The 25,326-nt window shown below is 36.7% G+C and overlaps 1 protein-coding gene across 1 annotated transcript; it reads right to left on the bottom strand.

Moving 5' to 3' along the window:
- DCT (dopachrome tautomerase) lies at positions 1-24,123 on the bottom strand. Its single transcript, XM_053707845.1, has 8 exons — positions 23,450-24,123; positions 20,588-20,887; positions 13,893-13,993; positions 12,797-12,963; positions 7,877-8,056; positions 7,664-7,799; positions 7,339-7,540; positions 1-902 (listed from the first exon to the last, which is right to left on the bottom strand). The coding sequence occupies exons 1-8, from the start codon at positions 23,742-23,744 to the stop codon at positions 724-726; spliced, it is 1,560 nt and encodes a 519-aa protein (XP_053563820.1). The 5' UTR covers positions 23,745-24,123; the 3' UTR covers positions 1-723.
- Between the last annotated feature and the right edge of the window lie 1,203 nt (positions 24,124-25,326).

The following is a 25,326-nucleotide window of genomic DNA, read 5'->3' as shown; positions in this document are numbered from 1 at the left end:
CATTTTTACCAGTCTTTATTTTTTTTGGGGGGGGGGGGGGGAAGCAGGAAAGACAAACCTACTTTTAATATTTAGCTTAACTACTTTTAAATTAATGTCATAATGCACAAAGGTTATGGATGAAACTTAATACATCACAAACCTTGTACAATGTATTTATACAAGGTTTGTGCTATATTAACTTTCACCCAGAAACAGATCAATACTACGGACTTAAAAGGCATATTCTCATACAGACATCACATCTTCTAATTCCTTAGAGCATGTAGCTTTTTGCATTACTGACTCAAATCTTACTATGTGTGCGCGCGCACGCAAGTCCTGCAAAAAGGTTACACACATAGCTTAAGTCCCCATCAGGCACTACAAACATAGAAGCTCCATAGGACACATGAGGTAATTGGAAGCTATATGAAACTGCCACTCTAGATTGGCTGACAACACAATCTGCATATTGTGGTCCCCAAGTAGGCCTTAACATAATTTTTAACCATTGTCCAGGAGTTAAGCATGTAGTAAGGTAGGGTCAGTAAAGTAAAAAGGACATGCTCTTAAAGAAGCATGTAATTTCATTAGAAAACTCGGGTTTATGCAATTATTTACATAGTCACTGGATTACCAGTGGGATTTGCTGCCATAGAAGTTGTTCATTCTAGTGTGACCCCTACAGGTATGTATATAACATTTTATACACAAGATTATTATACAGCCAGAAGCAGACATCTAAGCCTCCTCAGTGTATCTGGTGGTGTCATATCTTGCATTCAGCAATGGCTCAAAGCCTTGTTTTTGTTTACGGTGCATGAATAGGACAAGCAGCAGCATAAGAAGAAGCAGAGCAAGAAGCGCACCCCCAACAGTGGAACCAACTATAACAGCAACAGCTCGCGAGTCTTCAGATGCTTCAGAAAAAAAACAAACAAAAAAAAAACAAGTTTAGACTCTAAAATGGAGCAACAGAAAAAGCCCAAGAAATCTGCATGTCAACCACAACTATTGTCATCACTGAAGGACCTTATGCAATTAAGATTTTTTTCTTATGTATTATAGTAATTTGCTTGCCAAATACAATTAGTTACTGGGTATTTGTGATGCCTTAAACAGGTCAGAAAATCCACAACATGGAACTTAAGCACACACTTTAGAAGGAAGTATGGATAAAACCCAGGGACATCTGGTTTTTAAATTTCTAGGATAGGGTTCAACTCTTACTGGTGTAAAATATCTGTCTAGAAAAATAAATTACTAGTTCATTTAAAGTTAAATGGTACAATTTCACCCCAAAAAAACATAATTTATGTAAGAACTTACCTGATAAATTCATTTCTTTCATATTAGCAAGAGTCCATGAGCTAGTGACGTATGGGATATACATTCCTACCAGGAGGGGCAAAGTTTCCCAAACCTTAAAATACCTATAAAAACACCCCCTCACCACACCCACAATGCAGTTTAACGAATAGCCAAGAAGTGGGGGGTGATAAGAAAAAAAGTGCTAAAGCATATAAAATAAGGAATTTCGAATAATTGTGCTTTATACAAAAAAAAAAAATCATAACCACCACAAAAAAAAAAAAAAGGGTGGGCCTCATAGGACTCTTGCTAATATGAAAGAAATGAATTTATCAGGTAAGTTCTTACTAAATTATGTTCTTTCATGTAATTAGCAAGAGTCCAATGAGCTAGTGACGTATGGGATAATGACTACCCAAGATGTGGATCTTTCCACGCAAGAGGCACTAGAGAGGGAGGGATAAAATAAAGACCAGCCAATTCCTGCTGAAAATAATCCACACCCAAAATAAAGTTTAATGAAAAACATAAACAGAAGATTTCAAACTGAAACTGCTGCCTGAAAGTACTTTTCTACCAAAACTGCTTCAGAGAAGAATACATCAAAATGGTAGAATTTAGTAAAAGTATGACAAAGAGGACCAAGTTGCTGCTTTGCAAATCTGATCAACCGAAGCTTCATTCCTAATCGCCCAGGGAAGTAGAAACTGACCTAGTAGAATGAGCTGTAATCCTTTGAAGGCGGAGTTAATTTTACCCGACTCGACCATAGGCATGATGAATTAAAGATTTCAACCAAGATGCCAAAGAAATGCAGAAGCTTTCTGGCCTTTTCTAGAACCGGAAAAGATAACAAATAGACTAGAAGTTTTTCAGAAAGGACTTAGTAGCTTCAACATAATATTTCAAAGCCTCTAACATCCAAAGAATGCAACGATTTCTCCTTAGAATTCTTAGGATAGGACATAATGAAGGAACCACAATTTCTCCACTAATGTTGTTGGAATTCACAACTTTAGGTAAAATTCAAAAGAAGTTCGCAACACCCGCCTTATCCTGATGAAAAATCAGAAAAGGAGACTCACAAGAAAGTGCAGATAATTCAGAGACTCTTCTGGCAGAAAGAGATGGCCAAACAAGGAAACAAAAACTTCCAAGAAAGTATTTTAATGTCCAATGAATGCATAGGTTCAAACGGAGGACTTGAAGAGCCCCAGAACCAAATTTCAAACTCCAAGGAGGAGAAATTGACTTAATGACAGGTTTTATACGAACCAAAGCTTGTACAAAACAAAGAATATCAGGAAGATTAGCAATCTTTCTGTGAAAAAGAACAGAAAGAGCAGATATTTGTCCCTTTCAAAGAACTTGCAGATATACCTTTATCTAAACCATCCTGAAGAAACTGTAAAAATCTCGGAATTCTAAAAGAATGCCAAGAAAAATGATGAGAAAGACACCCAAGAAAATATAGTCTTCCAGACTCTATAATATATCTCTGGATACAGATTTACGAGCCTGTAAGATAGTAGTAATCACAGAGTCAGAGAAACCTCTCTTGACCAAGAATCAAGCGTTCAATCTCCTACCTTTAAATTTAAGGATTTGAGATCCTGATGGAAAAAAGGACTCTGCGACAGAAGGACTGGTCTTAGCGGAAGAGTCCGCGGATGGCAAGAGGCCATCCGGCACAAGATCAGCATACCCAAAACCTGTGAGGCCATGCCGGAGCTATAGCAGAACAAATGAGCATTCCTTCAGAATCTTGGAGATTACTCTTGGAAGAAGAACTAGAGGGCGGAAAGATATAGGCAGGATAGAACTCTCCAAGGAAGTGATAATGCATCCACTGCTTCTTGCCTGAGGGATCCCGGGATCAGGACAGATACCTGGGAAGTTTCTTGTTTAGATGAGACGCCATCAGATCTATTTCTGGAAGCTCCACTTATGAACAATCTGAAGAAATACCTCTGGGTGAAGAGACCATTTCGCCCGGATGCAACGTTTGGCGACTGAGATAATCCGCTTCCCAATTGTCCTATACCTGGGATATGAACCGCAGAGATTAGACAGGGCTGGATTCCGCCCAAACCCAGAATTCGAGATACTTCTTTCATAGCTAGAGGACTGTGAGTCCCTCCTTGATGATTGATGTATGCCACAGTAGTGACATTGTCCTGAAAACAAATGAACGATTCCTCTCTTCAGAAGAGGCCAAGACTGAAGAGCTCTGAAAATTGCACCGGAGTTCCAAAATAATTGATCGGATAATCTCACCTCCTGAGATTCCCAAACTCCTTGTGCCGTCAGAGATCCCCACACAGCTCCCCAACCTGTGAGACTTGCATCTGTTGAAATTACAGTCCAGGTCGGGAATGCACAAAAGAAGCCCCCTGAATTAATCGTTGGTGATCTGTTCACACACGTTAGAGTGTCATACAAATCGGTTTTAAAAGATATTAATTTGAGATATCTTTGTGTAATCCCTGCACCATTGATTCAGCATACAGAGCTGAAGAGGTCGCATGTTGAAAACGAGCAAAGGGGATCGCGTCCGATGCAGCAGTCATAAGACCTAGAATGTTCATGCATAAAGGCTACCGAAGGAATGATTGTGACTGAAGGTTTCGACAAGCTGAAATCAATTTTAGACGTCTCTTGTCTGTCAAAGACAGAGTCATGGACACTGAATCTATCTGGAAACCCAGAAAGGTTACCCTTGTCGGAGGAATCAATGAACTTTTTAGTGAATTGATCCTCCAACCATGATCTTGAAGAAACAACACAAGTCGATTCGTATTGAGATTATGCTAAATGTAAAGACTGAGCAAGTACCAAGATATCGTCCAAATAAGGAAATACCACAAATACCCTAGTTCTCTGATTACCGACAGAAGGGCACCGAAGAACCTTTGTAAAAATTCTTGGAGCTGTAGCTAGGCCAAAACGGCAGAGCCACAAACTGGTAATGCTTGTCCAGAAAAAGAGAATCTCAGGAACTGATAATGATCTGGATGAATCGGAATATGCAGATATGCATCCTGTAAATCTATTGTGGACATATAATGCCCTTGCTGAACAAAAGGCAAGATAGTCCTTACAGTTACCATTTTCATTGTTGGTATCCCTTACATAACGATTCAATATTTTTAGATCCAGAAACTGGTCTGAAGGAATTCTCCTTCTTTGGTACAATGAAGAGATTTGAATAAAACCCCATCCCCTGTTCCAGAACTGGAACTGGCATAATTACTCCAGCCAAACTCTAGATCTGAAACACAATTCAGAAATGCTTGAGCTTTCACTGGATTTACTGGGACACTGGAAAGAAAAAATCTCTTTGCAGGAGGTCTCATCTTGAAACCAATTCTGTACCCTTCTGAAACAATGTTCTGAATCCAAAGATTGTAAACAGAATTTATCCAAATTTTCTTTGAAAAAAAACGTAACCTGCCCCCTACCAAGCTGAGCTGGAATGAGGGCCACACCTTCATGTGGACTTAGAAGCTGGCTTTGCTTTTCTAGAAGGCTTGGATTTATTCCAGACTGGAGATGGTTTCCAAACTGAAACTGCTCCTGAGGATGAAAGATCAGGCTTTTGTTCTTTGTTGAAACGAAAGGAACGAAAACGATTATTAGCCCTGTTTTTACCCTTAGATTTTTTATCCTGTGTAAAAAAGTTCCTTTCCCACCAGTAAGTTGAAATAGAATCCAACTGAGAACCAAATAATTTGTTACCCTGGAAAGAAATGGAAGTAGAGTTGATTTAGAAGCCATATCAGCATTCCAAGTTTTAAGCCATAAAAGCTCTTCTAGCTAAAATAGCTAGAGACATATACCTGACATCAACTCTGATAATATCAAAAATGGCATCACAGATAAAATTTAGCATGTTGAAGAAGAATAATATTATGAGAATCATGATCTGTTACTTGTTGAGCTAAAGTTTCCAACCAAAAAGTTGAAGCTGCAGCAAACATCAGCCAATGATATAGCAGGTCTAAGAAGATTACCTGAACACAGATAAGCTTTTCTTAGAAAGGATTCAATTTTCAAATCTAAAGGATCCTTAAACGAGAGTACATCTGACGTAGGAATAGTAGTACGTTTAGCAAGGGTAGAAATAGCCCCATCAACTCTAGGGATTTTGTCCCAAAATTCTAATCTGTCAGACGGCACAGGATATAATTGCTTAAAACGTTTAGAAGGAGTAAATGAATTACCCAATTTATCCCATTCTCTGGAAATTACTTCAGAAATAGCACTAGGAACAGAAAAACTTCTGGATAACCACAGGAGATTTAAAGACCTTATCTAAACGTTTAGAATTAGTATCAAGAGGACCAGAATCCTCAATTTCTAAAGCAATTAGTACTTCTTTAAGTAAAGAATGAATAAATTCCATTTTAAATAAATAAAAAGATTTATCAGCATCAATCTCTGAACCAGAATCCTCTGAACCAGAAGAGTCATCAGAATGATGATGTTCATTTAAAAATTCATCTGTATAAAGAGAGTTTTAAAAGATTTTTTATGTTTACTAGAAGGAGGAATAACAGACATAGCCTTCTTGATGGATTCAGAAACAAAATCTCTTAGTTATCAGGAACATTCTGAACATTAGATGTTGATGGAACTGCAACAGGTAATGGTACATTACTAAAGGAAACATTATCTGCATTAACAAGTTTGTCATGACAATTAATACAAAACAAACAGCTGGAGGAATAGCTACCAAAAGTTTACAGCAGATACACTTAGCTTTGGTAGTTCCAGCACCAGACAGCGATTTTCCTGAAGTATCTTCTGACTCAGATGCAACGTGAGACATCTTGCAATATGTAAGAGAAAAAACATATAAAGCAAAATTGATCAAATTCCTTAAATGACAGTTTCAGGAATGGGAAAAAATGCCAATGAACAAGCTTCTAGCAACTCAGAAGCAAAGAAAAAAATGAGACTTAAATAATGTGGAGACAAAAGAGACGCACATATTTTTTAGCGCCAAATAAGACGCCCACATTATTTGGCGCCTAAATGCTTTTTGGCGCCAAAAATGACGCCACATCCGGAACGCCGACATCTTTGGCGCAAAAGAACGTCAAAAATGACGCAACTTCCGGCGACACGTATGACGCCGGAAACAAAAGATTTTTTGCACCAAAAAAGTCAGCGCCAAGAATGACGCAATAAAATGAAGCATTTTCAGCCCCCGCGAGCCTAACAGCCCACAGGGAAAAAAAGTCAAATTTTTAAGGTAAGAAAAATAATTGATTCAAGTGCATTATCCCAAATATGAAACCGACTGTCTGAAAATAAGGAATGTTGAACATCCTGAGTCAAGGCAAATAAATGTTTGAATACATATATTTAGAACTTTATAAACAAAGTGCCCAACCATAGCTTAGAGTGTCACAGAAAATAAGACTTACTTACCCCAGGACACTCATCTACATGTTTGTAGAAAGCCAAACCAGTACTGAAACGAGAATCAGCAGAGGTAATGGTATATAAATAAGAGTATATCGTCGATCTGAAAGGGAGGTAAGAGATGAATCTCTACGACCGATAACAGAACCTATGAAATAGACCCCGTAGAAGGAGATCACTGCATTCAGAATAGGCAATACTCTCCCTCACATCCCTCTGACATTCACTGCACGCTGAGAGGAAAAACCGGGCTCCAACCTGCTGCGGAGCGCATATCAACGTAGAATCTAGCACAAACTTACTTCACCACCTCCATAGGAGGCAAAGTTTGTAAAACTGAATTGTGGGGTTGTGGCGGAGGGGTGTATTTATAGGCATTTTAAGGTTTGGGAAACTTTGCCCCTCCTGGTAGGAATGTATATCCCATACGTCACTAGCTCATGGACTCTTGCTAATTACATGAAAGAAATATAAATTATATCAAAAGTTTATAGTAAACATTGCACCTTTATAGGTTTCAAAAAACCTAATATGGGACTAAGACACCCTGGGGTGCCAAATTGTCCTGTGTGGGAATCGCTGCTTAAGATAATTTTAGTCAAAATGAGATATTACCTGGCAACTCGACAGAATATGTATATCCTAATTGTTCAGCTGGTTGGAAAAGTTCATCATTGGATACTGGAGGAAAGAATGGAACCATGTTGTACAGGCGATTGTGCCCTATTGGTGCCAGTTCTTGAGGCCATTCTGCATCACTTGGTTTAAAGCGTTTCATCCACTCATCAAAAATAGCATCTGTAAATGAGTGAAGCACCTACAAAATGAAACAATGGTTATTTCAGGCAGTTCTCAAAGTGTAATTCTATTTAGCTATTAGCTAGAGATTGCCAAATACATGACAACATTTTTAAGCTGGATATTATAAAGTAGAACATACCACAAAAATAGGGTCATTGGCAGCAGAGTGTGGCAAAGCATTTGTCCCATTTAAGAATGAGTGTACCAGGTTATGAAGGTTCATTGCAGGAGAGTCAAATATTCCATCTGGGCTATCAAATCCTTCCAGGGCATTCCTGAGTATGAGAAAGAAAATCACAAAGTATGAGCTAAATCATTGATTGGCTGAAAATACCACAAGATACAAACATACCGGAAACTGAAAGAGGAATTTCTGAAGAAAGGAGGATTGTCAAAGTCTGGAAGTGAGAGACACTTTTGTACGTCATCCATAGTCGGTAGTCTGGTCCCAGATCTTTCTATTGGAGTTCGCTGAATGAAGCCTTCATTAGTTCCATTACACAGAGTGACCAAACGGTTGTAATCGTCCAAACTAAAAAAAAATAAAAATATTATAATAAAAGAATGTGTTAAAAATATATATATAAAAATAAAACCCACACGCCCACGACATAACCAAATGCTGAAGCACTTTAAAGTGATTAAGCATAGCCGTAAAATACAGACTGAGGCAAAATATCCCATGGACATCTGTATGAAAAAGTTATTTTTCTAAAGTGTCCTCAATAGCCACATTGTAAAAGTGACTTTAAGAAACCACGAGTCCTTGTACTTGCAAGGGAGCATGCATCTGACAGGTTCAACCATAGTCCTGTTATTTCCCACTCCAATTTAAGGTAGTATTCACTGAAATTTCACTAAATGTCAGTGAAATATCATGTGATCACAGTAAAAACAGTGTGACATCAGCACTGACTAAGCTTAATTGGCTGTTTCTCCCTCCCACCCCAGCTGACAGTTGAAGGATATCTGTTAAATGAGCATTTATCTTGTGAGTAGAATTAAATTTTGAGGTACAATGTGTATCTTCCTTTTTACATAGAGATGTTCAGTCAGGGGTCAAGTTGAGCAGGAATGCATGGGAACGGAGTTCCTATACTATTTTTGCAGGAGGAACTAAAGTTCCCTCTGGACAGAGAACAGAAACACTGCTGCTGCTGGGGGGAGGAGCATTGTCTGGTTAGAGGGATAGTGAGATCCTCTAGTAATGGGCAGTAACACTTCCTACACTAAATGAAAGCCTGTTAGCAGTCCTGCTGTGTTATAACATGTTGTGCTTATTTATGTGTGGCTTGCTCTGGGATTATTTAGCTCACCTCAGCAGAAATAGGGCTATTGCACCTTTAGTGGGTGAGACTCTGAAAGGGGAGGAGTCCCCAGGCCCAAAGGAAAACCCTTCAACCTTTCATTGGATTTAATTTGCTTTCATTAACCAAAGTGTATATATTATATACCTATAATACAGTATGTGTCTAAAATTATTAAATTGTCAGGGGGGTGGATGTCATGGCAAGTTCGCACACTTGTTTTGTAGGACTAACACTGTTCGGGTGATATTTTCCTGTGAGCTTTTTTAAGTTATGCTGCATCAATTTCAAGTGATTTAGCATATGGGTATTCTGTCCCTTTAAGAAGTAGATTTCCATGAACAAATGCATAATAAAAAGACTAACATGTACTCCTGAATTTCAAAATGAGCAGCAGCTTTCTGATACATTTCAAAGTTACTTCCATTTTTCTGTACCGTGTCATGTTACCAGCAATGCTTTATCTGGCTTCTTTAGTTTAGTGTCCTTATATCTAGCAATTATAAAGTAAATGGGTGGCATAACACACCTCTTAGCAATATATCTGAAGAATTAAAAGGTAATTTAACATCTAAAGTGGTATAGGTATTTACCATAATTAAGATTTTTGGGGATTAGTGATTATAGCTTTGAGTATACCACCATCTTTAAATTATGAGAAATTAAACAATGAATATTTGCCATGAAGGAGGGTCACATTTTGACAGCTCTGTAAAGTTATAAGTTTGTCTTGAGAAACCGTATTAACTGGATAGTCCAAAGCAGTCTATATGCTGCACTTATGTGTGAAGTGGATAAACGCGTGTAAAGTACATTTTACCACCAAGGACAATAGAATTTAAAAGCACAAATAGACGTTTAGATTTATATAATATATATATAAAAAAAAAATAATTAAAAAAAAAAAAAAAAAGTATGTATATTGTAAAGCAACAGTTGACATCTTAAACATTACTGTGGTCCCCCCCCCCCCCCTCCAAATGTATAAGGGTTATAATGTAAAGTCCCAATTAAAACCAATTCAGATAGAACATGATATAGCTATATCTATCTCACTATCACTTGAATTTGGTATCTTATTGAAAAGCAGGGACGTATGCTTAGGAGCCGGCCCATTTCCAGAGCACTAATATGGAAGCTGTTTGGCAAGAGCACTAGATAGCAGCATTATTTTCTGCCATATAGTGTGAATCATAGGAACAAAGCAAATTAATAGCTGTAAATTGGAAACTTTTATAAAAATTGTATTCTCTGTCTAAATCATAAGAAACATTGAGTTTCAAATACCTTAAAAAAAAAATTCTCTTGGTATTCTTTGTTGAAAGGTAAACCTAGATGTGCTTAAAGCAGTGTTCTTCAAACTTTTTTTCCCGAAGACCCAGTGCAATGATATCACATACCTTCAAAACCCTATTTTTATATTTGGTCTGAAAATTTCTGAAGTAATATAAAGCAAGATACAGTATTTTTTGTGGCCTAAAAAAAATTGGCGTACTTTAGTCTTTATTTTAGTCAAACATGAAAGTGTTGTAAAATAATATAACATACACACTGGTGTAAACTGATAATGCTTCTATTAATGTAACAAAACATTGTCATTGCATTTTCCCTTTGTACAATAACTGGCACAAGTAACACATATTAGCTATGGAAATGCCAGCCACTAATTAAATAGCTGCACATGCAAGAATGACGCCACTAATTCTGATTATCATCATTCAACTAAAATGAAAAAAACAAAACAAACCACAAAACTAATTTTACACAGAAAAATGCCTCAGGCAAATTTGCACCCTTCCCTCAAGTCCACCCCTGTTCTAATACAGTGCCTTCAACCCCAGCTCCAGTATTACACTTAGCTTCCTGATTTCCTGCGCTCTACTGCCACTTTGAGTCCTAAACTTTCCTCTGTAAAATAAATAGCGCTGATTAAGTAGCACTACTCTCTGCAACACTGCCCTCAAAGAAAAAGAAATGTCAAACACACACAGGTTAAGTCAGAGCAATGTTATTTAAAAATAAGCAAAAACTAAACAAAACAAAACAAAACAAAAAAAAAAAAAAGGGTATAAATGTCCCTTTAAAAAGGGACACAGCCAAATAAAATTATTTTGTGATTCAGATAGAGCATGCAATTTTAAGCAACTTTCTAATTTACTCCTATTATCAAATTGTCTTCATTTTCTTATGTTTATTTGAAAAGCAAGAATGTAAGTTTAGATGCCGGCCCATTTTAGGTGAACAACCTGGGTTGTCCTTGCTGATTGGACAGCACCTTTAAACAAGTGCTGTCCATGGTTCTGAACCCACAATTTGCTGGCTCCTTAGCTGAGATGCCTTCTTTTCAAATAAAGATTGCAAGAGAATGAAGAAAAATTAATATAAGTAAATTAGAAAGTTGCTTACACTTACATGCTCTATCTGAATCATGAATGAAAAAATTTGGGTTCAGTGTCCCTTTAAGTAATAAAGTGTTAAAAATGTTCCATTGTTCTCTCTAAGTATTGAGATTTGGTTTTCCAGACAAATATTAAGATAAGGAAGCAAGTGTGTGTACATAAAACATAAATGAGATATTACCTGAAACTCAATTCATTGTAACAGGCTGTGGTTTAAAAGCACAAAACCAGCTACTTCATAGACACAAATAAACCCGAAAATGCAATTTCTCATACATTTTATACTCTGCAGCTGTTATAACAAGTCATTGAAAATATATTAACAATTTTACAGTGTACTGTCCCTTTAACATTGTTGCAAATACTGCTGCCATAGAGGGTTATAGACATGTACTTGCTCCTGAGACTACCTATGTTTACTCTTTAACAGAAGATACCAAGGGAACAAAGCAAAGTACATTAGTTTTTGTTCTATGCTAAATTAAAGGGAAATGAAACCCAATGTTTTTCTCTCATGGTTTATATAGAACACGCAATTTTATACTTCTATGATCCAATTTGCTTCATTCTTTAGCCTTTGTTGAAAATCATATCTAAATATGCTCAGTGGCTGCACATAGATGCCTTGTGTGACTGGCTCACCCATGTGCTATTTATTCAACAAAGGAAATCTAAAGAATGAAGCAAACTAAATAGAACAAAATTGGAATGTTTAAAATTCTCTATTTAAATCAAGAAAGAAATTGTGTGTTTCATAGCCCTTTGAAGGGACAGTATACTGAAATAGTTTTTTCCAAAAATGTGTTTACAATTGCTTTTTTTTTTTACCAACTGCAGAGTAAAATTGTATGAAAATGAGCTTTTTAAAAGGTTTTTTGTGTATATTAAAGCTCTGATTTTGTGTTTTGCAGCCACAACCTAATAAAATGGGTTGAGCTTGTAGGTATAATAAGATCTCATTACTGTATCACATTGTGTACATATACCTGCTTCTTTATCTTATATCTGTCCTTAAAACAATCACCAGTACTTGGAGAGAACAATGGAAAAATACACATTTTATTACCTTATCTCTGCTATATCCCACTGGGAGTTTAATTTCTTCTGCTGGCTGTGTTTACAAAGCTTATCTATAGCTTGGACCTGCGGCCACAGACTTTCAGAATAGGTGGGGATACCACATGCTAAATCAACAATTTCAAATGCCAATATAAGGGTAAAGGAGCTACTTGTAAACAATTTAATACACTCCGGTGGGTAAAGTGGATCATTGGGAACAAATTAAAGGGGAGAAAAAAATTTGAGTAAACTGTCCCTTTAAACATAAAAGCAAAATTATGAACACACCCCACCATATAGTGCTGTAGGCAGGGTCTTTAGTGGAGAAAACACATAACATAATAGCAAATATTAAATACCAATACATAGTCGTCAAGAAGATAAAGGTAATTATATCTCCTACTTCATTAAAATGCTTTTATAATGTATACAAATACTTGATTGCATTGTTAAATGGACCAATAGTTTTATTATTTATTACCTTTTCAAGACAACTTAAGAAATTACCTATTGCACACAATTCCCCAGCGTGAAAACCTAGAGCCAAGGCTGATCAGATTGGGGTCATCAATTCTTGGTGCACCAAACAACTCATCTGTACATACGTCACACTCATTGCTGCCGGTAGCAAAGTTCCAGTATGGTAAAGCAAAGGTTTCATTGCCAAGCATTCTCTGTAATGATAAAATTGTTATAACTGCAAACGGTAAGAAGTCGAGTGGAAAGTTAATGGCGGCGAGTAAAACTTAATTATTGTTGAATCTGAAGACTGTTGGCATGTTGTAAGTAGCAAAGTTAGAACATAATAGTTGCAGAATGTACATTCTTATTGCAGCACTGACACACATTTTGGGCTATGTTCTAAAGCTATTATATAAAAAGGGATATAATACAGCCATATAAGTGCAAAATGGCATTCCTCCAGGGTTCACATTAGTGTTTAGACTTCTGAGAGGGTAAACAGGGCAGAGAGTCAAATAAGAGGAAAAGTTAAAAGTGGAGAAGGTAGAATTAAGAGAATGGAGATATGAGAGAGGAAAATGAAAAGAGGAGGGAGTTGAGAAAGATAGTTATGAGCGAGAAGGGAGAGATAAAAATTTGAGTCATGCTTATGACTAAACTTTCAGGGAACCCCCCCCCCACACCCTTTAGTATTTTTAATGAGCTTTAATTTAAATAGAAGATTGTGTTGACTTACAACCGATTTTTAAATGTATCAACTTAACTGGCCGAGGATGACCAACCCTACAGCGCTTTTGGCAGACACGTGTATCTTAGCAAGCATAAGATTGTTGCTCTTAATTTACCATGTGACCCTATCTTTCACAAAGGATTCCTCAAACATAAGAGAAATCACATTATAGCATAACAATTTATATCGTCTTTACCTACAGAATAAAATCCTAGGCAGAACTGTAAAGTAGCAGCTAAGTACCAAATCACAGAACAGATTTTAAAAAGAGGCGGTATATTGTTAGCAATAAAAAGGCAGCAGGGTTGCTGGAAGAAGACAGTGTTAAGGCAAAGTCTCTATTGGAGTGAAAACATGGTTGAGGTTTGTCTTTATTCACCCTAAATTATACAAAAGATATTTCAGTACAACCTGTAGATCTCTTTCAAATAGTAGCAGGTGATATCTGTGCCAAGTAACAAAAGCAGGTCCCTGGTGAGAGAAGTCTATACCACGGAACGGACGCCCAGGCCCTGAAAAAAAAACACAAAAACAAAAAAGACTTCATGTCCAGATAACTAATGTACCACATACACAACTAATAATTCCATACATAACTTCATAAAGCTAAATCCAGAAGGATTGGGGGGGGGGGGGACCAAAAACAAACATAGTACACCAGTGACCAAAGATTTCTTAAGATATCCATAAAAGATGGATGTCTCCTTAAGATTTTTCCTCTTAAGCAGCACCTGTGGGAATAAAACATATTGCACAATTTGGTGTGCCAACAGCCGATTAGCAATTCAACAAAATACATAGTCTCACTAAATATTATACATTGTATCCTCTTCAGACTTTAGCGCGGATGGTAAATAAGTATATTAAAAAAAAAAAAAAAAAAAAAAAAACCCATTCCCTAGGGGGAATCAGTGCTGCATAGGACTATATGCGAGTGAAAGGTACCAACCCAGGGCCTATGTGCCTTGGAAGAAGTGGTGTCTCCTAGCAAGAGTAGTCACTGATGTGGGAGAGGGGTGAGCCCTTGATTATTTAGTTGGGCTCAACCGCCAAGGCAGGAAGATTTGTTTCTTACCAACATTTATTACAACTGCTTATTTCTCCATTTGCAATAAAGCCACAAGACATGGTACTGGATACCTCACACACAGACATACAATGTATTTTCCTCAGTTCTCTGGGTTCCCATAATATTTTCACTGAGTGAAAGCATTGCAAAATTAACTTTCAGTATGTCCCAGTCTCCCTGCTCCATTGTAGTCACAGACCTACCCTCAGGGCCGCCACTAGAAATTTTGGGGCCCCTGACTCCACCATTGATCAGGGCCCCCCCCTCCTTTGACATGTGCAATTTTTGACCAAGTGACTAAAACATATATTCACTTTATTCTTAATTGTCTATTTAAACTTGGAAATGTTGTAAAGGTAGTAACATACACACACACACAGACACACTCATACACTGAAACACACAAACACACTCACACATAAGGATTCACATATAGACACTCTAGCAGACACGCTGAGAAACACACTCAGACACAGAAACTCAAACAGACACTTAGCACTTGTTTACATTGACCTGACAAGTAATGAGGTAAACTACAGTTTTGTAAAAAAAAAGGAGATTTAGAAAACAAAATATGGAGTTCTGATTATCTTTTTGTAGAGGAAGATGACAACTAAATTATGACAACAGCATGCAGTGGCTGAAAGGAAGGGCCCTGAACTGCCTAAAAAATAATTTAAAGGTTAAATGGTGGAGTGGTTACTTCCGGAAAGGTCTTGTTAGTCTCAAAGTCTGTAGAAAGATGTGAATAATTAGTAGTAAGATCAAAATGTCCTAAAAAGGAACAGACAATGGACACACACACACAAACTCAAACTTGCACATACACCCAAGGAAACACCGACAGAGACAGCCTCAGAAAACACACAAAGACATATACACACACAGAGACACCCACAGAAAACACACAAATACATACACACACACAGAGAGACAACCACATGAAAAACACAGAAAGACATACATACACACACCCTCACTGAGACATCCACAGAAAACACACAGACATACACACACCCTCACAGAGACACCCACAGAAAACACAGACATACATACATACACACAAACACCCTCACAGAAACACCCATAGAAAAAGCTCAAAGACATATGCACACACCCTCACAGACATCCACAGAAAATGCACAAAGACATACACACGGTAACACCCACCCTCACAGAGAGACCCACAGATAAAAAATACATACACATAGAGACACAAACCAAAGCACAAAGACATAAACACATACACCCACAGAAACACTCACAGGAGGAAACATTTATGCACCTTGCATCCCCTAAATCAACAGTGTGTGACATGCATGATAAAAAAAAAATGCAGAAATTAAGATATCACTTTTTAAAGAATCATATTTGTAAATGTGCAAACAAAAATAATTCTGTGAATTCAAAATTGTACATTAATGAGCTGGGTAGATGGCTAGATGTACCTTTAAAAGGTTGACATATGTTTGTTTGTTTTTTTTCCCATTTTCCCCAACCAAGAGCACCACTTCAAATATAGTGTACAAATTTTCCCATCTGTCAGCTGTACTTATGGATTTTGAAAATGCTGTACTCTATATGGTCTTGGTGGGACCATAAGCTGTGGTACTCATACCATTAGATCTGGTTAAATGCAGGATTTAGGCTTGTTGGTATGTATTTCAAAACTAAGTCAGCTGTAGTGTAAACTGAACAGTTTTAAGTTAACCTGTCTCATTTCAAACACTGAGCAATCTTAGTCTGAGAGTATAACATTTTATGCAGATGTAAAAATCTTAGATAAAATGCCTCCTTGCATCTGGAAAGTCCTTGCATAAAGGGGCAGTAAACTGGAATGTAATGTAATATATATATATATATATATATATATATATATATATATATATATATAAAATGCATATCTGCCAAAAGGGCATCTACCATTTGTGTATTGAGGAGGAAACATTTCTGCATGGTTTTAAATATAGAATGTCTACAGCATTGTCAAATAATCATAAATACACTGCTGCTAAAAAAAATGTGTTTTTATGGACCCCTAGCCCCACCATACAACTACTACCACACTGAAGTTACAATCCAAAATTGCACAAAGAAATAAAAAACATTTGCTAAGTAAGTCCTACCTCCTCTTCAAATGAAAGTGATCTGTCGTCTGACTCAGGCACACACTGTACAAAGTGCCAAGTCTGTCTCACACTGACCATAGTGGTTTAGTGCACACTAAGAAATCATCTCAAATGCTAATACTTTACTCCTTGTAATAACATTTCCCATGCTCAATTAGCACTCTGCTGTAGTACCCACTGGTGGCTGCCAAAATTAAAAAAAAAAAAAATTTTTTTTTTTTTTTTTTTTTTTTTTAGTTCTTGTCTCATGGGGCCCCCCTGGCTCATTGGGCCCCTGACAGGAGTCACCCCTGTCACCCCCTGCCTACCCTACAAAGTCATATCACGTGTGGTGACCATACACTACCTTCCCCAAAAAGATGTGCAAGAAAGGGGTTGCAGCAGCAATATATATTTTAGAATAACTAATCATTCAGCCTTTATCACAGAACCCCCCCAATCTTATTTTTAAGTTTTTGTAAACTCAGAATCTGTAATGCACTCAAAGTGACTACAGACATCTAACAGTTTGCTGGCTATCAGATATAGGCGGTACAGTTGTGCAAGCACGTCATTCTACTAAACTGGCCCACGCAGGATAACATTATGAAGCCTTGTGCACATGGGGAAGTAGGTGGGCTCTACAGTGATGTCAGCATAAAAGTGCAGGATTCTAATTGTTTGAAGTGCAATTAAAAGGGACAGGATATATTTATTAATGTTTCCAGTTAATTAAATTTGCTTTGTTCTCATGGTATTTGTAGACACTTTTTTGAATTATTGCAAGTGTATGTTCATTGTATTCTTGAAAGTCATACTAGATTGGTGCTTTGCAACAAAGCAAACCAGTACATTTGAAAATAGAGCATACAATTTAAAGGGACAGTCAACACCAGAAATTTTGTTGTTTAAAAAGATAGATAATCCCTTTATTACCCATTCCCCAGTTTTGCATAACCAACACGGTTATATTAATACACTTTTTACTGCTGTGACTATCTTGTATCTAAGCATCTTCTGACCACCCCTAATCACATGACTTTTAGTTATTATCTATTGACTTGCATTTTAGCCAATTAGTGCAGTGTCTGCCACAATCCACGGGCATGCTCACAATGTTATCTATAGGGTTTACCTGAACTAGCTCTCCCCTGCTGTGAAAAGCAAATACAAAGCATGTGATTAGAGGAGGTCTTCAAGGGCTTAGAAATTATCATATGAGCCTTCCTAGGTCTAGCTTTCAACTAAGAATACCAAGAGAACAAAGCAAAATTGTTGATAAAAGTAAATTGGAAAGTGGTTTAAAATTGCATGCCCTATTTGAAAAATAAGTTTTTTTTGGACTTGACTGTCCCTTTAAGGTTTCCAATGTATTTGTGTCTGAATCAAGAAAATGAATCCCAAAATATAAGTATGAAAGAAATTATACTCCCCCCCCCCCCCCCCAACACAAAGGTTATATCTTTAGTCTCAAAATGCCTTGCAGAGCTTCCAAAGTATAAACCCACTCTGAAATGTATTCCACCCCCTTCCAATACATATTTCAGACAGCAGGAAGCTCTTCTAAAAGGTTTTACATCCTGTTTTTTTTTTAATCCAACCTAATTTGCCTTTTTCTTCCTCTTTTAGACTTCCTAGTTTAAAAAGGGACAGTCAAGACCAAAATAATTCCCCCCCCCCCCCCATGTTTCAAATAGGGCATGTAATTATAAACACTTAATTTCCTTTTATCACCAATTATGCTTTGTTCTCTTGGTATTTCTCAGTTGAAAGCTAAACCTAGATAGGCTCAAATGATAATTTCTAAGCCCTTCAAAACCGTCTTATCAGAACAGGGGAGAGCTAGTTCATGTAAGCCATATAGATAACATTGTTATCACCCCCGTGGATTGTGGCAGACACTGCACTAATTGGCTAAAATGAAATTCAATAGATAATAAAATGTCATGTGATCAGGGGGCTCTCAGAAAATGCTTAAAGGGACAGTCTACAATAGAATTGTCATTGTTTTAAAAGATAGATAATCCCTTTATTACCCATTCCCCAGTTTTGCACAACCAACAGTTATATTAATATACTTTTTACCTCTGTGATTACCTTGTATATAAGAACCTTTTTCCAGCCCCCTCCTGATCACATGACTGACTGTTTATTATCTATTGTCTTGCAGTTAGCATTGTGTTGTGCTAAATCTCAACTTTCTGTGCCTGAACACAGTGTTATCTATATGGCCCACGTGTACTTTCAGTCTGTGTTGAAAAGGAAATTAAAAAGCATGTGATTAGGGTTAACCCTCAAGGTTTTAGAAATTAGCATACGAGTCTGCCTAGGTTTAGTTTTAACTAAGAATATTAGGAGAAAAAAAAGCAAATTTAATTATAATAGTAATTTTAATCAACTTTCTAATTTACAAGTCCTATCTTAATAGTGAAAGTTTAATTTTGACTAGACTGTCACTTTAAATACAAGTTAATCACAGAGGTAAAAAGTATATTAAAGGGACAGTCTAGTATAAATTAAACTTTCATTATTCAGATAGGACTTGTAATTTTAATCAACTTTCCAATTTACTTTTATCATCAAATTTGCTTTTTTCTCTTGGTATTCTTAGTTTAAACTAAACATAGGTAGTCTCATATGCTAATTTCTAAGCCTTTGAGGGCTGCCTCTTATCACATGCTTTTTAAATCTCTTTTCAACACAAAGACAGAAAGTACACGTTGGCCATATAGATAACAGTGTGTTCAGGCATAGGGGGTTATTTAAAGGGACAGTTTACTCAAAAAAAATTCTCCCCATTAATTTGTTCCCAATGATCCACTTTACCTGCTGGAATGTATTAAATTGTTTACAAGTAGCTCCTTTACCCTTATATTGGCATTTGAAATTGTTAATTTAGCATGTGGTGTCCCCACCTATTCTGAAAGTTTGTGGCCGCGCGTACCAGCTATAGATAAGCTTTGTAAACACAGCCAGCAGAAGAAATTACACTCCCAGTGTGATAAAGCAGATATAAGGTAATACAATGTTGATTTTCCATTGTTCTCTCAAAGCATTGGTGATTGTTTTATGTACAGATATAAGATAAAGAAGCAGGTATATGTGCACAATGTGATACAGTAATGAGATCTAATTATACCTACAAGCTCAACCTATTTTATTAGGCTGTGGCTTCAAAACACAAAATCAGAGCTTTAATATACACAAATAAGCCTTAAAAAGCTAATTTTCATAATTTTTTTACTGTGCATTTGGTAAAAAAAAGCAATTGTAAACACATTAAGGGAAAAACTATTTTACAGTATACTGTCCCTTTAAGATTTAGCACAAAACAATGCAAAATTTAAGACAATAGATCATAAACAGTCAGTCATTTGATCAGGGGGCTGGAAGAAGGTTCCTAGATACAAGGTAATCACAGAGGTAAAAAGAATATCAATATAACCGTGTTGGTTATGCAAAACTGCGGAATGGGTAATAAAGGGATTATCTATCTTTTAAAAACAACAACAATTCTATGGTAGACTGTCCCTTTAATATAACTTAGTTATGCAAAACTGGGGGAATGGGTAATAAAGGGATTACCTATTTTTTAAAACAAAAATTCTGGTGTTGACTGTCCCTTTAAAGTGCAAAGGTATGTTAGAACCACTAAGTGGACTCTCGCTCTCCGCCCCCCCCCCTCCTCCACATTGTATAGTATGCCACTACACATCATGGACAGACAACTTTGGTTTTATAGAATGACAACATTAAGGTATAAATTGACTAATCTCTCTCCATTCTAACTATTTCATATGTCAAAATTATGAGGAATGTTGAGATAAGAGGTTTGGTGCATAAAACTAGGAGCTGTGTTGAAAATTGACCCGAGGGGTGTGTGCAGAAAAAAAAAAAAAAAAAAAAAAAAAAAAAAAAATTGTTCATACCTAGTAGTGTATCCCTCACAGAGTAGTAATGAAGCCACACAAAGAGGTTATAGATACTGGTGTTTGCCACTTGCGGTTCTGTGCCATTTGGCCCAAGAAGACTGAGCCAGTGCTGAGTAGCAATCACATAGTCAGGATGAATGGTGTTCTTTGCTTGATCAAGAGCATCCAGAAACTGTTCCCTCTCCTGAGGAGTTAAAGAATGGATATTCTTCCGAACAACAGGAGGCTTCCTCTGGTCACAGTTTGGTCCAGTCCAGCCAAATTTACAGTCACCACAATTGTACCCAGCATAATTTCCTGAAAAAGATAGATGGGTGAACAATATTTACATACAAAAAAAAAAAAAAGGAACTAAAACGTCACGACATACTTGATATGAATGTGTGAGATAATACAGTAAACAGTGTCCTTGAGGGTAAAACAGGGATATGAGCACATGATCTGAAAATCCTAGTAAACTATGCAGATTTGATAAACCGTTAAATAGAAAAAAAAAAAAAAAATCTTAGTATGCAGATTTCATAGTTGGTCTATATCTGATAAACATAAATTACATTTTGGGCATTAAGAAATATTGCCACATGAGCCATAATTGCAAATCATTAACTTTATAAAACAAACCAAATTAGTAAAAAAAAAAATATTGATTACTACCTCACACTATATCCCTAATATTGCTAGGACAAAAAAAAAAAAAAAAAAAAAAAAACAACACTAATCTCCCTAAGGGTTAATGGAGAAACAAAGCATACATAGGAAGGTGTCCTTTATGTGATGGGAGTGTTATTACAAAAGTGATAAAATGGTGATATAAAGTACCTTAACACTGCTGGGTGAATAGTGCTGAAGTATCCTGTGTGTCAGCCTGTCAGCCAATATAGCTGCGTGATCACACAAGCATCCGTTCCTGGCTCTTGTGAGGAGTCTCTAAATAAGAGTGCAGTCACTCAATGGCTTCCTTGGTAGCCTGTTTCCAGAGTCTCTTAAAAATAAAGGCTCTTTATGGTACTTTATATCACCATTTTATCACATTTGAAATAACACGCCCATCACTTAAAAGACACATTCCTATGTATGTGCACAACCATTGGATACATACTTTTTTTTCTAGATATTGTATATATTTTACACCACTTGGTCCATCAGACTACTGCAATATTTTTTTTTTTTATTTTTTTTTTTTATATGTGTAGAGGATTCAGATCCATAGTTTTATTGTAATACATTATTAAAGTGAAAGTCAATCCTAGCCTTGTACAAACGATAGGATTGACTATTGACACAAATAAAGGGCACATTCATTCGTGAAGTATAAGATTCTTCATGTAGAAAGCTCCTTTGTTTCACTCTATTGCTGCTCTTATCTCCTACAGTAGCCCACGGCCAAAAAATTTTTTTTTTTTTTTTCTAAGAGGTGACATTTTAACCTCTTAGCCAATAGCTGTGCAGTAACTCCAGCTCCCATGGGTGCCAAGCCGGATTTAACGCACGGCTATTGGCTAAGAGGTGAAAAATTTTAGCCATGGGCTGCTCTAGCAGCTAAGAGCAGCGATCGAGTGAAACAAATAAAGGAGCTTTCTTCATGAAATATCTTATACTTCATGAATGAGAGTCCCCTTTGTTTCAATAGTCAGTCCTAGCATTTGTAAAAACGCTAGGATTTACTTTCACTTTAATAATATACTCACTCTTACCCATACTCCGTTTTATATATAATTGATATTCCTGTGAATACTATAATTGTTTAATTTTAGTTCACTATTTGATAACACACACACACATATAGTCCAGTTTGTTTTTCCATTTGCATGCATTATACTTTAAAACTAACATTAAATACAAATTCTACCGGGATTTGTGACAGGGAAATAGCACCCAGAAAAGCACCACCATTTACTTTTCTGTAGCCACAAAATGCTGAAACTGAACTTAAGGACAATGCTCTCTGGCTTTGGGGGGGCCTTTTAAAGTCAATTTATTTTTTGTTATTACAAACTAAAATTCCCTACTCCAATAGTAGGATAATGCAGCAATTAGATGTATAAAGATAGAACATCATCTGTATGTTTAAACAATCTACAAATATACCATTAGATACATTTTTTGCCCAGCTTTAATCACTTACTACATTACTAGTTTTCCTAATAAAAAGTGTGTGATAAATGTAATATTTGCAACAAAGTATAATTAGAGTTTAGAGCACATATATATATATATATATATATATATATATATATATATATATTAAAAAAAAAATTGTGTCCAGACAATCATGATAATTAGCCCTTATAAGAAGTAATTGGGCAATTAGCACACTAAAACTACTTGCAGAAATGCACCGATTTTCTTCCAATTTAACACTAATTGAATTAGAAAAAAACCACACTGCAGATACAGCTGTAATGAGTTTCAACCTTTAGATCGAATTTCTATTAAATTAGTTAACATTCCAAGTTTTTAACCTGTTAATTTGGAGCTGGAAAACCTTCGCAAATTGCTTCAAGATATGCACATTTTACAGAACTGGATTAAGCTCTTGATATCCTGTACGAATTAAGAAAAAAAAAAAAAAAAAAAAAAAAAAAAAAAAAACACTATATATAGTACCAAATATATATATATATAATTTTATTCGAACGGTTTAGTGCCTCCGTTTTAAAATCAAATTATGTAAATTTCAATATCAAAACAATATATGTATGCAGGTGCAACCCGGTGTAGGTGAATCTCCCTGAGTCCCTGTAGGTATAGCCCCCAGCAAACCAGTATGTACCTGATAAGATTAGCCGCTTACTATACAGCCCACTGCTCCCCAGTTATGTGTACTCTCGTGTACTGTACTTGTGCACCAGCACTCACCTGTGCACCGGCACGTAGCATTAAAGAACTTCAGCGGCCACCTCTCCCGGTCATCCACATTGCGTAGGGTGTAAGGTCCACTCCACGGCCGCTCATCCACTACCACGGGCGAGCACTGGCCCCGTCCCTGAAGGGAGCCGCACACATTAGCCGGGTCAGGGCCCAGAGCAGGGCAGCAGCGTTTGGCTACCAGGTCCGTGACTGTCATACACACGCGCGGGAACTGGCCAAAAACTGCCTGGAAAGTGCACGAGAAGACAAGCAACAGGGACACAACTTGTGCACCCCGGCCCATGGCTGCTCTACTCACCACTAACTAATCACTACCAGTGTACCGCGCCTAATTAGCACCTTAAGTAGTCATTTAATTGGGAGGGCAGATAGAACACCTCCTATTGCCACTATAATTAATGTCACTCGTCAGCTCGTTATTGCTCAGTTAATCCGCTTCTTTCTAATGAGCAGTCACGTGCTAATAAAAGGAACCGCTTTAATAAGCTCCTATGGTTGTAAAATACGAATTACTCACTGATCTGTGAAGTGATGTCTATATAATGCAACCACACTGATGCTTACAGCAATGTATAGTTTTAGTATGAATGAGGCCTTGTGTTCTGCTCTCCTATCAGTTAGATGGGGATATGTGGCTGCTTCACTAGGAAGCAGTACAACTACCTCTGGCTATTGCCATTTATACTGGGGGCTGCTGCTGTCCCTGAATGGGACTAATGATGCAGTTATCCTCGTGCATAACATCTGACAAGGAAAACCAACAGGTCACATATTGTGTATGGGGGGCTCCATCACGTGCTTACACATCTCAATGTATCCTTACTGAGCTGCTAGTCAGGTTGCTCTCTTCATCCTGTAATTATGTAGAAGGATGTCTACTCCTGCATTTACCTAACTGGACAGAAGATACATCTTCTAAATAAATAAAAAATAGCCTGATTACACCTAAGGTACAATCAAAACCATACAATTCAGTTATGGTTTAAAAAAATACCCAAATGCACTTTTCTCGCTCTTTCCTACTATACTATATTTTTTATATGGAGCTTTATGCCACCCAAATCTTTAATAGTCTATAATCACCCCTGGTGATCACACTGAATTTATCTGCTAGCTTGGCCATGAACCATTTAAAAAAAAAAAAAAGAAATTCTAATAATTGAAACAAAAAACGTGTGTCTTTCTATTAGGAGTCTACAAGTGATCTGTTTAGTGTAAAAATAGATATTTGGTTACATTCCTAAACAGGACATTTAGTGCTTACTACAAAAGGAATCAGGAGTACGAGCATGCATACATTTGGGTTAATTGATCAGCACCTCTCAAAATGAGAATTTGATGTACTTTTATGAAATTTTAAAATGTATTTAATATGACTAAATATTTTATTCCTACTTATTTATTGAATAAATTACAAGATGGAGCATAGTGACAAAAAAGAATGCATTTTTTTAAGTTTTAGTCATTTTTATTACACAGGAATTCAATCCCAAAATAATGTGATTTACACTCATAGTAAAAGAAAAAGTAATTATTAATGTTGTTTAAATAGATTACCTGGTTAGGATAGCACTTTATGGTTCCATGTACATAGACATCTGGCCTAGTGCTTTGTGTGTGTCTATGTTTATATTTATATACGCACACACCAATAAAACACCATATACAGATCAACCATAACAATTTACCTAATGTTGTTTGTGTGAACTACTTGACTAGTCAGACAGGAAGCCCCTCTGAGTACGTAATATGTGATGTCAGCAGGACACAGGTTCACATCATATGCGATAAAAACACACACTGTACTAATCCTGACTGCACCTGGCCTTTGTGAGCTGTAATCTCTGGCAGGGGCAGAAATACCA

Source organism: Bombina bombina, chromosome 3, assembly GCF_027579735.1.
Source record: "Bombina bombina isolate aBomBom1 chromosome 3, aBomBom1.pri, whole genome shotgun sequence".
NCBI classification, from domain to species: domain Eukaryota; kingdom Metazoa; phylum Chordata; class Amphibia; order Anura; family Bombinatoridae; genus Bombina; species Bombina bombina.
This window is presented reverse-complemented; position numbering and strand designations above follow the sequence as displayed.

Coding starts and splice junctions, on each gene's coding strand:
- DCT (XM_053707845.1), bottom strand. CDS start 23,744: ATGGGCCGGGGTGCACAAGTTGTGTCCCTGTTGCTTGTCTTCTCGTGC. Junction 12,964..13,892: donor TATTTGAAAGAGATCTACAG/GTTGTACTGAAA, acceptor TTATCATTACAG/AGAATGCTTGGCAATGAAAC. Junction 903..7,338: donor ATATTCTGTCGAGTTGCCAG/GTAATATCTCAT, acceptor TTTTTTCTGAAG/CATCTGAAGACTCGCGAGCT.